Here is a 13,674-nt window from a genome sequence, read left to right on the forward strand (position 1 = left end):
GACTGTTTACCACCAAAACAAGGAAAACTGTTTATTATGTGATGTCCAATGCTCACCTTATATCCTGAAAATGTGAACTTTGACCCCTGCTCCTGCGTGACCTCCCTCTCTATGTTCTTCATCAGCTCCGTCCCGATAGTGAACTTGCGGCCCTGGAGAGGGACGATATTCCGATGGATCAACCACAGACGGTGAATGAATGATGATGATGATGATGAAAGCGATTGGCTTTGACTCGTCTCACCTTGTAGATGTCCAGGTTCCTGCCCTGGAAGCTGATGGGAATTTCAAAGCCCACAGGGATTAAGAGCGGCTCCGGAGACTCAAACTGAGGACATCTGTTGGACTTTAACGTGAAAACACACACGTCAGCTTTAGGTATAGATGGCACATGGGTGGACACACACACACACACACACACACACACACACACACACACACACACACACACACACACACACACGCGCACACGCATACGCACACACACACACGCACACACACACACACACACACACACACACACACACACACACCTGTTGTGATTGAACTATGTGCTCTCCATCCACAGCATCTTCTCTGTCACTGCAGCTGTGATCTTTAGCGTTCCACTGACAGCCCCATTTACTGGTCACACAGGAGATACACCTGAAAACACACACAAACATGGATTGATGACTCACTGTGTGTGTGTGTGTGTGTGTGTGTGTGTGCAAACGCGTGTGTGTGAATCTTACGGTGCATTTTGGTTCTTCCTGACTGTAGCAGCACAGTTGTAGAAGTGGTATTCTCCAGACGTCACCTCGATGTTTTTATTTACCAAAATCTTGACTGGGACAGATACGTAGTCTGAAACCACACACACACACGCACGCACACACAAAAACGCACACAATTTAACCTATGGTTAGTTTAGTTTAGCATTAACACACTGCCTAGCCTACATGATTCAACTCAGGGTGTACATGAAAATACTGGAATCCACATTGATCCACATGTACGTATGTCTAAGTGGGTGTGTACAGTTACCCTGCTGGTCTGGAGTGGGTGGGATTTCCACAGGGTCGGGCAGTGAACAGGTCACCAGGGTTTTGCCATCAAACAAAGCTTCAGTAGTCAAGTTTTCAAACACACAGTATAGCTTATCGGAACTCCCCAGTTCGGGATGTTTGGGGATGATGATGTCCACCTGAAGGAGGGTAGAAGGAGAGGAGGTGGGATCATTGGAGGAGCAGCAGGAGGAGGAGAGAGCCGACACGGGAAACTCTGCTCTCAGAGTTTTGGGACATCTATGGAGGTTCTCATTCATCCAGGTCAGGGTTGTCCAAAGCTTGATCTTAGTCGCTATGTTTACATGCCACATGTCTCAATCCCACTGTAACCGGACAACTAAAGTGCACCTTAGTCAGCCTAATATCGATGCTCTCTATATCTGAGGCACACAGATAATGCGATTGGAAGTCAATTTGCTTCGACCTATTCACCTTAATCAGAACTAAACTAGCGAAGGAATGTTTGCAGGCTCAACAACCCCGTGCGATGCATCCTATCTAAACAACAAGATGAACAGATCTGTAGGATTATCCAGCTTTCTGTTGTTCCAACTGCTGAACTGTTGCCTGACTCCAGTTGGTTATTATGACGCTCCTCCTCAATACTAGGTGGCGCCACCTAGTGTTGAGGAGGACCACACAATTCCCGTCAGTTAATCAATTTTCTCCCTTGCATGTGAACTGGGACAAGGATCAAATTCCAACTCGGCTTGCATGTAAATATACTGAAATAAAGCTTTGAAACTGGGTTTGGGAGTTTTTAAGAATTGCAACAATACAGGAAATTTTGTTAATATTTTCACAATATTTAACAGAACGAAAAAGATATTTTAATATCTTCTTTAATCATAAAATAAACCAGTGACTTAAACATTTGATTGAACATAATTGATCAACTTTATATTTTTTTAACTAAGTAAACTAGTAAAGCTTCTGTTCTAATTTCAGTGCTAAGTTCAGGGAGGAGCCCCTAAATGAATTCATCCCCTTCTTTCAGAATGTAAAGCTGTAGTTTTAAAATTCCAGAATGTTCCCGGATTAAAATCACAAACACAGTCTCCAAATCTCTAATTAAAATGCAGCGGAATAATGAGTCAGAACCCAAAAGAGTTTTCTGGGCTCAAACTTTGATCCGCTGCAGCAGAATCTGACGAGATCCTGTCATCAGTTTACAGGAGCAGATTAGACTTTGATGGTTTAATCCGGAGACCATGTGACCGTCCAGCCAATAAGACAAAGATAAATGACAAAAAAATGTGAAACTTTGAGTCACATTTTTAGCCAGATCTCTGAAGCTAACGTAACGATAAATAATCTAAAAACAAGCGAAAGAGTCTCTTTTTTTCTAAACATCTGAGAGCTAAGCCCCCAAACCCTGTGTGGGGAGGTTAGCCGACGGTCTGATGATGAAGGACAAGGCTTCTTCGCCTCTTTGATCAATTTCTGATTAATTCACAAAGTCCAGCCGTCAGAATCAGATTAGAGCGCCGCGCCACAGAAACCTCGGCTGGTATTTAAAATGGCTGCTGCAGCGGTTTGACAGGAAATGAGTTTGCTCAACTTTCAGGCTGCTTCAGTGATCACACGGCTATAAAATAAAAGAGATGATTGTGGTGCAACCGAGAGTCAGATTAGACACTTTCATCAGAAATTAGGCTTCCTCTTTGTTCAAGTCTGCCAGTGTTGTTTCCTAATTAATAGCAGTAATTAACAATGTAAATCAGAGACATTTCCTTGTTCTGTCCTAGCTAACTAATAGCTAACTGCTATTTATATTTCATTGGAGTGACCTTCAGTCTGGAGAGGTTAATGCTCAGAACTTTCTCTGAACAGAACCAGGTATGAATGTTTTTAACAATCTGGACTGACTTCCACGTGTTCTTTATGTTCATGTTCAACACAGCATCCACTAGGGGGCGCGCGGACATTGCGACTACGGTATATGAGCCAACAACCTTCAGTTTTACACTTGGATTACAAACACATAGTGGGAAAAAATTAAATGTAAGATAGCTTGTTAAGCAAGCAGTTTAAGGTCAATGAGCAGCTATTTGGAACAAAACACAAGTTTAATCTGCAGGTCACAATTAAAATTAGAGGCTACGATACAGCTTCATGACAAAAGCCGACGTGTTGATCTCAGAGCTGAGGAGTTACTGACGGTTTTAGACCCAAAAGTTCCATACTGTCAACAGTCAGAGATGCCGCCAGTGTTCTGACTGGTTTAGAAGGAAGGGCATGCATCAGAGAGGTGAAACAAGCTCCCGGGACAGTTTCACCACACAGGCAACCTGTTTCACGCCCTGGTCCTCCTACCTGATCTTTCTTCTTGCAGCTAAGGTTTGGCGGATTGAAGGACTGGATTTCGACACATTTCTGATCGGGCGACCACAACCAGGCGTTACTCCCTGATGACCGGCTGCACTCCTGCTTCCTGGTACACCTGAGAGTTAAGAACGCAGAGGACGATCCAACAACACGTCAAAGCACCATAATATAGAGGAAGGTTTCCAGCTCCAACTCACTTTCCCTCCAGGACACACCAGCCGCAGTACGGATCCTTCAGGGACATGCAGGACTGACAGTCGGTCTTCAGGTGGCAGGTCTGGACCGGAACCTTTGTGATCTGCAGACATACGAGGGGTTCTTTTCTACCAATCAGGTTTACAAATAATAACAACTCAAAGAAACAAAGTCTTTCCAATTTAAAGTCACACACTGAGAAACATTCCTGATATTTTATCACGGATCCGATGGAATAATTTTCCCGCCACAACGTCAGAGATCTAATAAATTCAAGCGGGACGCGCATCGTCCCTAGCCTTGATCAAAGTGAGCGACCCTCTTGAACTGCGTTTAATTAATTCATTTCTCAATCAATAACGTTCACTTGGCACTTGTGTGGAGGCAGAGAAGGATGGAGACTGGAAGATGAAAGGACAGAGAAGAGGAAGACGAATGAAAAGACAGAGCAGATTAAAACGGGGAGGGTGAATAAATCAATGGGTGGCTGGTGAGGAGGTAATGGAGACAGATGTTCTGCAGCGGGTCAAACGAAATAATTGATCAAATAAGAGAAGAACAAGTGATGAAATGAAAGATTGGAAATGCTCTGTGCTGCGACACTCGGGTGTGTGATGGGCTGATGGAGGGGTTCGTCAGTCTGACCCTTTTCTCCCTGGTGATGTACAGATGTTGGAGGCTGGAATCGAACAGCAGGTTCTTGTTGACCTTGTCTCCGGTGACCTCGGCCGACGCCCGGCCGTAGACCTCAGGGTGGGCTGACAAATGGACCTTCAGCACCTGCACGGACATTTCAATTCAAGCGTCATCCTGCAGTACCTGATCTTTGTGTTGCAGGTAACAAAATAGGATTGAGAAATCAGTTTGCAATTGAGCTACAAAGCTAAGGTGCAAACTTATTAGCATTACCTCTCCGGTGGCGCTGCCCACGAACGCCACGGTGTGCTCCATTTCCACAGCAACTGCGACGGCGGTCAATTGTCCCTTTCGCTCCAACAGCGGTTCCGCTTTTAAGGCAAACCCGGCCTTACTGGCCAACGGGGACGGCAGGAACTCGGCTCCACAACTGTAATTGACCGCCATGTTTTTCTACCCGAGCAGGGAAATAAAACCAGTCATAAAAACTTCACATTTAAGGTGGAATTACTGGCCAGTATTTCTCTCTCTTTCTCAGCTTCTTTTTATCAGTGACACGCAGGCGGGCGTTCCTCACCTTGTTGCTGCTACGGCACTCGTCAGGATTGGATAAATAAGGCAAGTAGACGGAGGGTTTCCCATCAATGACACCTTTGCCACTGTAGCAGGCTTCTATTATTTTTACCAGTTTTTCATTAATGAAGCGCAGGGGGTACATACCTATAAAGAATGTGCACAAGTGTCACAGATACTCATTAACATTTTAATTTTTTTCATTTAAAGATGTGTCAACATATTTCAACAGCATATTTCTGCTAAATTATATCGGGCTGTTAAAAGCTTTGTGGACGCTGGTTGAAATCCGTGTGCCTGTGACAGTAATTCAAAGAGTTGGAAAATTTGACTGTGATTGCAAAGATGGAAACAGATGAGGGGGAAAAAGCAGAACGTGATGGTTCCGCCATCCGGCAGACAGAACGCATTCCCGACAGCCCGGTACTGACCGATATTCTGAAATTCCTCTAACCTTTTCCAACTTTTGCCTCACACGCAAACAAAAAAAACAACCCGCAAAATGTCGCTGTTGAATGTCACAGGGGTAACCGTTAGCCTGAGGTAAACTGAAGTCTCATAAGCTGCAGAATTCACCTTAACAGAACCCTGAAGTCATTAAGAGGCTGCTAAAAAAGGCAGATCAATCACTTACACATGGCTGATGAAGATGGGTCTTCATCAGAGGTGAAGGTGACAAACAACACCTTGTCCGAGGGTGAAACCTGTTCGTATTGACCAGTGCTGGTCAGATTCTGAGCTAAAAGCACACCCGGAGTTGCAACGAAGGCAGCCTAGGAAACAGAGGTGATGTTAGGAACTGGTGCAGATGATGTAGAACAGTGAGGATTGAACAGATAAACTCTACCTGAGCTTTGTTGTACTTGTTGGTGGTGCTACAGTTGAGCTGCAGCTCCGTATAGGAGAAATAACCCAGGTCGTTCTCGCACATCCTGGAGATGAAGGTGTAGTTCTTGGTGTCCTGAATCCCCAGCGTCCGTGAGAACAGGAAGTACACGTGATGCCCATCTTTAAAAGCAAAGCGGAAGTCATGAAGGTACCGGAGGACGAATGGGTTGGACTGGACCCCCGCAGCCTCGATGATGCTGTCGAAAACCACCCAGTCGCCGTAGTCCTCGAGGATGCGGGTGGAAATTAGCTTAGCGCTGTCGTAGCTGCCGTAACCTTTTCCGACCTGTAACAGAAGAGGTGACAAAAATCAGAACTTAAAGAGCTGAATTCAAGAACTCTACTGAAGCTAATGTTAGCTTGTATAACTGAATAGAATTTGCTGTTAGCTTAAAACGCTGCTCTATGTTGGGATGAGGATGCCCACAGTTGTTAGCAGGCTAGTACAGCTACACCAGACTCAAAAGTGACCTGGACAAGGAAAGAAAGTCCCATATGTCCTCACCAAGAACACCGGTAAGCTGTCTCCAACCTTGCCGTATTGCGACATCACTCCCACCACAGAGACGCTCTCCTCGGTGCTCGCCACATAGGATTTTTCTCCTTTGGTGTCGCTGTAGTACAGCAGGTCTTCCACGCTGCTTAGGTTTCTCAGCGAGCAGATGCCTCTGAAGATGCTGCCGCAGACCACCAGAGTGTTCTCGGCCGGGTGGACCAGAAGCAGCTTGTTGTGGTTGTCAGTGTCCACGGCCTCTTCGCAGGCTTCGGTGATGGGTGGCGTGCACAGACGGCTGTCCCGTTTGGGGCCCGTCTCATCACGGGACTGGACCTCCAGGTCAGGACTCAGCTGGTAAAGTGAGTTGACGGCACCGACATACAGAAAGCCGGTACGCGGGTCAGCCACCACGTTGTTGATCAGGGTGTCGGAGAGGAACTCTGAGGTTTTGCCCTCAGTCGAGCCGAGGCATGTGGTCGTCAGGGCGACCAACTGCCATGTCCCCCACCACCACCACTTCATCATGTCTGGATGAAAAACAGAGACAAGAGAAGAAAAGTAAATTAAAAAAAAGAAGAAAATATGGTGGAAAATGTTTCTTTCTGAAGCAAATACAACAGAGGTGACATTCAAAGGGTTGGTTTCTGGTGAAATAAGCAAAAACAATGCGTGCGCACGCATGCATACTTGCTGCATTGAGTATCAAAATCCACATTCAACTAGCAAAGTGAGGTCATTTTTGGTTGGAGTTAGAATTGGGTTTATGTTGGGCTCAGATGTTTAGGGTCAGGGTGAGGCATTATGCCTATGAATGTCCTCACAAAGATAGGACAACGGTGTGTGTGTGGTGTGTGTGAGGACAGACAGAGTGCAGCAATTAGTGTCGTGACATGCTGAGTTCCTCCTTTCGTTAGTCTGGACGGGCGTGTTTAATTACAGCGGCTGCCTCCTGCGGCTCTGAAACAGGCCTCCAGAGAGCGGCAAAATCCTGCTCACGGTGAAAAACGCACGCAAACGCTCCGAGGCGGTATTCCTCCCTGAAAGTGAGATCCAGCCTGACGCACCTACATTTTTCATTATGGCGGCGGCGTCTCTGCCTTCTGTCCGGTAAATTACAGCCACCTCATGTCATTTTCTTTTGCGTGATGGAGCATTTCCCTGGCTAATCCGGCAGTCTCAGCCTGATACCGCGAGCGTGGCAGCACACAACACAAAGACGTTTATTAGTGAGGGAACATAACAACACACCAGCTGCACGCCCAAAAGATGCTTTTAGATTTTTATACAAAATATAAAACAGAACCATCACAATAAAAGTGAAGAACGTTCAGTTGTTCTTGAGACTCAAGCTAAAAGTGTTAGCAGGAACAGAATAACTGTCTCTGATTAAAAGTATCCCAGCACTGTCACACGGAGCAGATTTAGACCCTCCAAAGTGGATTTTTGTGGAGCTACAGGAGATTTTGACATATTTTGTGACAGTAAATCAGATAATCACAAGGTCAGGAAGTTATTATTCATGTCATGGTGCAGCATCGGCAGAAAACTTAGCTACTGTGGCGGAGAAGATAAAAAGTGGAGTTTACAAAGACAAAGTTAATTTATTACTTAATTAAAATAATATGAAAATGTGTTGTTGCAGTGATGTGGCGACAGGTTAACTGGGTTCAGCCTTGTCAAAGGAGAATCCTCCTCTTGGTCTATCTTCTCCATCCGTTTCACCCCCCTGCTGGACTCATCTACACCTCGCTAGCATCACTCCTGTCTGCTTTTCAAAAGCACCTGTGTTCTTTAACTAACCTTGGAATCTCAAGAGTTTCCAATGGAAGCTAGAGTCGGATTGTTGCCGGCCGGTTTGAGCGCAGAACTCTGGAGTGAAATCAAAATCCAGGAATGTCTGCTGGAACTGCAGCCAAGAAAAAAAAGCCCATTTTTTCCTCCTCCCTTTAAGCTTTTCTCTTTACAACCTCTTTGTAATTTATATTATCCCCTTTTCTCTCTCTCCTCACTTCCTCACCCACCAGAACCAGTTCAGACAAAACTGGTTTGCTAAAGTCTAAAAGTACATCTGCGGCTCCGTCCGTCTGCCTGTCCAGATGTGGGACACTCAGCATAATGTTTAAATGACTGACATATTCAAACTGATCCTCAAAAGGCAAATATATGAAACATTTAATTTTCTGTCTCTAAAGTCCAAACAAAACCTGGCTGTTCAAGTTTCTCCTTAAAGGCTTCTCAAGAGTTCAAATTCCACTACAGGTCTTGTTTAAACGGATGTTCTGGATCTTTGGTGACCTTTGACTTGATCTGGGCGGAGCCTCGTGACCCCAACCAGCCAGCAGAGACGTGAGGTTGAAGGTGAGGATAAAGCTACATGATGTAGTCCAGGTGAAGCAGCAGCAGTTTAAAGATGGCGGCGCTTCCCTCGCTTCACTGGATTCAGGTTTCCTGTTTATGGTTAAATTTTCCTCCCAGTTAGAAAAAAGGCCTCTCGTGACCTCATCTGCATTCAGGGCTACCACCAGGCATCATTAGCCATTCATGACATCGGGCCTGAGGAACACTGAAGCTGATTGGCTGAGCCTGGAGGGGATACGAGTGTTATGATTGGTGGAGCCCCGGGGAAATTGAGTTCTTACTGGTGGTAATGAAGAAGCCTGGAGGAGAGCGTGGTCGAGACAATGTAAGCATGAAAGTGCACACACACACACACACACACACACACACACACACGCACACACACAGCTGCAGCTCATCTATCAGCCACACACTCATCTGTCCCTGCATCCTCAGAGGAATTCCACTGTCTAACAGCGAGGCTAACGAAGGGAAACCGAACTTTTTGTCGGCTCGTTCTGGCTGCGCCAACAATATTCCTCATTCCCATCAAAATTGATTACCTGAAGTTCACTTAAAGAAATCCACCCGGTTGACCTGGTGAATGCGAACAGTTGGTCACACACCTGACGCACAAATGCAAACCGCGCGCACCACGACTGCGTGGAGCAGAAAAGTGGATTTATAGACGCCATAAACGTTGAATAAGAGGCTGAACCCTCATTATTGACAGCTGTTGTCTGAAAGGTTCTGTTTATTTTCCATTAACTTGGTGATGATGACACAAAAACTTGAAAATTGCGTTTAAATGGTGGTTGCTTCCTGGATTTACGGCTCATAACTTCACTGTTACAGCCTCACAGTCGCTCTTTCAGTCCTCTGACAGTCCGTCTTTGTTGCTGCTCACTGTGTCGCTGCTCTGCACAGACAGTACCGAGTGGTACTCATGCGTGTGTGTGCGTGTGTTAAATAATGGCCAAGCCCTCAGACCTTCTATCATAAAACTAATCCTCCTCTCAAAGGTCGTGTTATTAGCGGCTCTTGTGTAATGACGTCTACTTTGACATTAATGCTAACAGCGGAGTAATAACCTTCTCACTGCTGAACAAATGACTTCCCCGTGTCCTCTGAACACATCTGATCTTTTTCTAACTAATCTGAGGTCCTGCTTTTTAATTAAGTCCATCTGAACCTCAACTTTTGTCTTTTTTTGAAGCCTGAAGTGAATGATCAGATTAGCAGAATTATCTGATTGAGTTTTTCATGCGTTGGTTCACCTTTGCAGGAAACCAAAAAAAGGTGCTACTGCATCGAAGTCCATGTCAATGAGGAGTTTATATCTTGGCTAAAGGCTAATTTTAGCAACTAAGCTGCTCATTAACACAAGCATTTATGATGGAAGAATACTTATTTATCCTTCTGGGCATCTGTTTGATTCTGCTTTTGGAGACTGAATGGAAATTGCGTCCTGGAATGAACAACCGCGGCAAAAAAGAAAAAAGAAAAAAGAAAAAAGAAAGCTTCTGAAAACGGTCCGTTTGATAAACCATAACGGCATCAATTTGACAAAGAAATGGAATAAATGCGCGCGAATGTTGGCTGTGATGGATTACCAATCTTACATCTAAAGTCGGCGCTAATTTATTTTCACAGCGCACTGAAAAGAAGTGAAATCCTCCCACTGTGTGGCGGGGAGGAAAATCAATCTCCTTAAATAAATATGACGCCACATCAACGCACAGAAACTTTTCTGCTGAGGTAAAGATGGAGGTAAAGCGCGGGAGGAGGGACAAAGGCGAGCGTGAGCCCGCTTTCAGATTAATTCTGCGCTATGCAAATGTAATTTTGGTGTTGCCGTCCTTCGTGTTGAAGAGAGCGATTAGCAACCCGGCCCACATCCGGCTGACCCCAAAATGGCGTTCTGATGTGTGCGGAGCAGCACACTTTAATGATCTCGCGTCAACTTAAAAAGAACCCGCCGCATTCAGCCGTTGCAATTCAAGCCTCATGTATGAATTATAAAACAGTCGGTGCGTTTACACGCACAGCTGAAACGAGCTATGCTCTGAATTTGACTGTGGCGTCTTGTCTAAAATTTGGCCCCTTTCCCCAATTTACAAGCCACGGAGAAAGTCGAATAACCGATGGAGACGTGTTCTCCTCCGCAACACTAGGTGGCGATATGTCTTCCGCAGGTTAATACTTTTCTGGTTAACCAGAATCAACTGGAGTCAGGTGGCAGAATGGCATTTGAAACAGCAGGAAGATGGCTAATCATACAGCTTTTTTCATCCCATACTCAGCGTAAGCTTTACTTATTGCGCAGATGTCTGTCTCCTCTTCTGCGACCGGCTTTCCTGGAGGTTTTTTGGATCCGCGTGTCTCAGTCAGACACAGAGAGCACTGATTTGAGTCGCAGTAACAAGTAACAAGCACTTCAGTTGTCCTGTTACATTCGGATTGAGGCAATAATTAGTTTCTGTGTCAGATTGTTACATGTTCTGATCACCATAGCAACGCAGCCAGACACACAGAGCTATTAGCCTTATGTCTTTACGTCAGCCGGCACTGATCTTGTCAGCCAAAGTTGCTGCATAATGAGATTATTCATGATCATTCCGGTGTGATCAAGCCATCTCACTAATAGCCCTACATCCACAATAGATTTTTTTTAAATTATATACAAAGAGGTGTGTGAAGAACTGGATTATTAAACAGCCTTTAATCAGATTAATCAGATGCAATGGCTCAGTTTATATGAGGAGAAACTAAAAATATACAGGTGAGACAGTCTCTTGGGCCACATGCATCCTTGGGTTGGTAATGCTCCAGCCATTGACAGCACGCACGCCTGCTACAAATTTAAATATTGAGGATTCCAGACCCGCTGAATGCAAACTCACTTAAAAATAATGAGCTTCTGCTGAAACTCCAGACAGAATTCAAATGTTTGGTGTCACTTTTCCATCATAATGGCTTTTTATCTGGACCCTGCGGCAGTATTCTTATGCTAGCCTCTGCACACATACAGAGACAAAGCAGTGGCAGGGTCAAAGGTCGCTCAGTTAACAAGGCTGGGTCTGTCTCAGATGCCGACAGGATAGTTCCTTCCACAACCAGATGAAGGATCAACACGCCTGCTCAAGGATTTACAGGAAAAAAAACCCCACACAACCAGTGTGTATAATGAGTATGAGTATTCTGTCCTAACTTACAAAGATATGTAAAGTATATGCAGTACGTCTTCAGCTGATCCATGCGGTTTGGCTAGTTCAAGCTATTAAATGACAGTAAAGCTGGCTTTAAAAATGAAACAGGAGGAGAAAAATCCACCGCAGATTACAGGTGTAAAAACAATGCATCAGACTGTAAACTGCAGTCTCCATGGTGAGCTGAAACAACCGAGCATTAAAGCTGCCATAAAGTATTTATGGCAGTAGTGCAAAAGAGGATTATTCTGAAGGAACTCTGGTTTTTAAAACACAAACAGGAGGGAGGTTAATGCATTGTTGGGGACTATTTTTAGGAGAATATTAATCCACCTTTACAGCTGTAATGGGGATTCGGTGCAGCAGGAAGTAGCTTGTGTTCATCAGCTGAGGTGTGTAATGCAGGAGAGCAGCATCACAGCTGCTCTGACAGGACTGGCTTTACAGCATTGTTGTCGTGTGCGGCTCTTTTTCCCCAGTAAGATTAAAAGCTGAACTGCCCTGCAGGGATGCTTTGCTGTGGTTCACTTTCTTCCAAATTGTAAAACTGTGAGCCCTTCAAAGCAGCTTTCCCCAAAACACTACAGCCTTTGTGCTCCCTGCCAAACAGCTGATCAGATCTCTTTTTTTTTTTCTTTTCGGGGTGACTGTTCCTGCCTATTTTGGGCTGGAATCCACTTTCACCAGCTACAAAAACCAGCAGAGATAACGTCGCATGTGTGATCTTTGGCGGAGGTGTCCCAGCAGATTACGGTGAAGACAACCCTGCTTTTCACCTGAACGTCCCGTCCTACTGCGATAATGCACGCAGCCCCATCAACACACACACACACACACACACACTGAACAAAACTCTGGGTTCTGCCCGACATTACAAGAGGTTTAACAAGCAGCTCGCAGGCACAGAGGTGCTGAAACCTGCAGTCACATTCGCCATGAAGAAGGTTCTGTGAGGACAGAGGGGTAAAAACCTTTCACAGGGGTAACAACACAAGCTTGTGTGTGTGTGTGTGTGGGTGGGTGTGTGAGAGAGGAGTCAACAAATGATTAATTCAAGTGCAGAGAGTTTAGATTCATTGCTGCTGAACTCCACCTGAGATGAAGAGCAGCTCCTCCTCCTCCTGACACCTCAGTGTTTCATCTCTCTAACAAGACATAATAAACTGCAGCATCAACCTTCAGGCTAACACACCTTTACAAAGTGTGTGTGAGCAGCCTCTATATTTGCAAAGAGAGCGAAGAGGAAATGACAGGAAGTGGAGAACTGTGTGCATACAGATGTGTGGTTAGGAAAGATAAAAGGGGGAGAAATAAGGAGTGAGAAAACAGAACAGGTGTATCAAAGCACAGAGCAGTGCATTCTGGGAAAAGTCCTAATCACTACTGCCCTGGCAGCACAGCCTTGATACACTGAGGGAAGATCGGCTGTTTGACTCCCCTTGGGGATTTCTAAAACACAGCATGACCATCCTGAGCACCGTTACACAAAACCAGAACAAAGCCTGACCTCAGGAGTGCGCTAGCATCCACTGATAACATCATTTTAAACAGCTACTTTTATTATTATTATATATGTGAAGTGACATCACACGTGTCCAATATGATATCCTGTCCAGAGACGTGTGACAGTGAAGATAAAACTGTACTGAAATCTAAGATTTAACGGAATATATTGACATCATCGGCGTAGAGTGATGGACGCCAACAGTTGTAAAACAAAAGAAGAGCTGGACTTCTCTCTTGATGATATCTAAGATAACATTACCCTCGAGGATAAACGGCAACACAAATCTACAGGTTGTCATCTGCAAAGTGATTACGCAAAATACACACTTTCACCTTTGTTGTGTCCTCATTACCTTTACACAACAGGTCTAATTTGGGAGGCTAATTTTCTTTCAGTGATTAGTCTTCATTTACTCCAACGTCGACTGTATGACGGTGTAAACTTCAGACAATTTAA

The 13,674-nt window shown here is 44.9% G+C and overlaps 1 protein-coding gene across 8 annotated transcripts in view; it reads right to left on the reverse strand.

Moving 5' to 3' along the window:
* Positions 1-13,674, reverse strand: part of plxnb2a.1 (plexin b2a, tandem duplicate 1) — a 79,300-nt gene that overhangs the window by 16,233 nt on the left and 49,393 nt on the right. For all 8 annotated transcript variants that reach the window (XM_029825854.1, XM_029825852.1, XM_029825849.1 and 5 more), the window contains 13 exons: positions 6,175-6,692; positions 5,629-5,955; positions 5,416-5,554; positions 4,786-4,928; positions 4,482-4,661; positions 4,218-4,352; positions 3,575-3,675; positions 3,366-3,492; positions 1,027-1,186; positions 735-846; positions 534-645; positions 245-346; positions 57-152 (listed from right to left, as the gene is read on the reverse strand). In XM_029825854.1, the coding sequence (XP_029681714.1) occupies positions 57-152; positions 245-346; positions 534-645; positions 735-846; positions 1,027-1,186; positions 3,366-3,492; positions 3,575-3,675; positions 4,218-4,352; positions 4,482-4,661; positions 4,786-4,928; positions 5,416-5,554; positions 5,629-5,955; positions 6,175-6,690 (2,250 nt within the window). In that variant the 5' untranslated portion in view covers positions 6,691-6,692. The remainder of the gene's footprint in view (positions 1-56; positions 153-244; positions 347-533; positions 646-734; positions 847-1,026; positions 1,187-3,365; positions 3,493-3,574; positions 3,676-4,217; positions 4,353-4,481; positions 4,662-4,785; positions 4,929-5,415; positions 5,555-5,628; positions 5,956-6,174; positions 6,693-13,674) is intronic.

Source organism: Takifugu rubripes, chromosome 18 (assembly GCF_901000725.2).
Source record: "Takifugu rubripes chromosome 18, fTakRub1.2, whole genome shotgun sequence".
Lineage (NCBI taxonomy): Eukaryota > Metazoa > Chordata > Actinopteri > Tetraodontiformes > Tetraodontidae > Takifugu > Takifugu rubripes.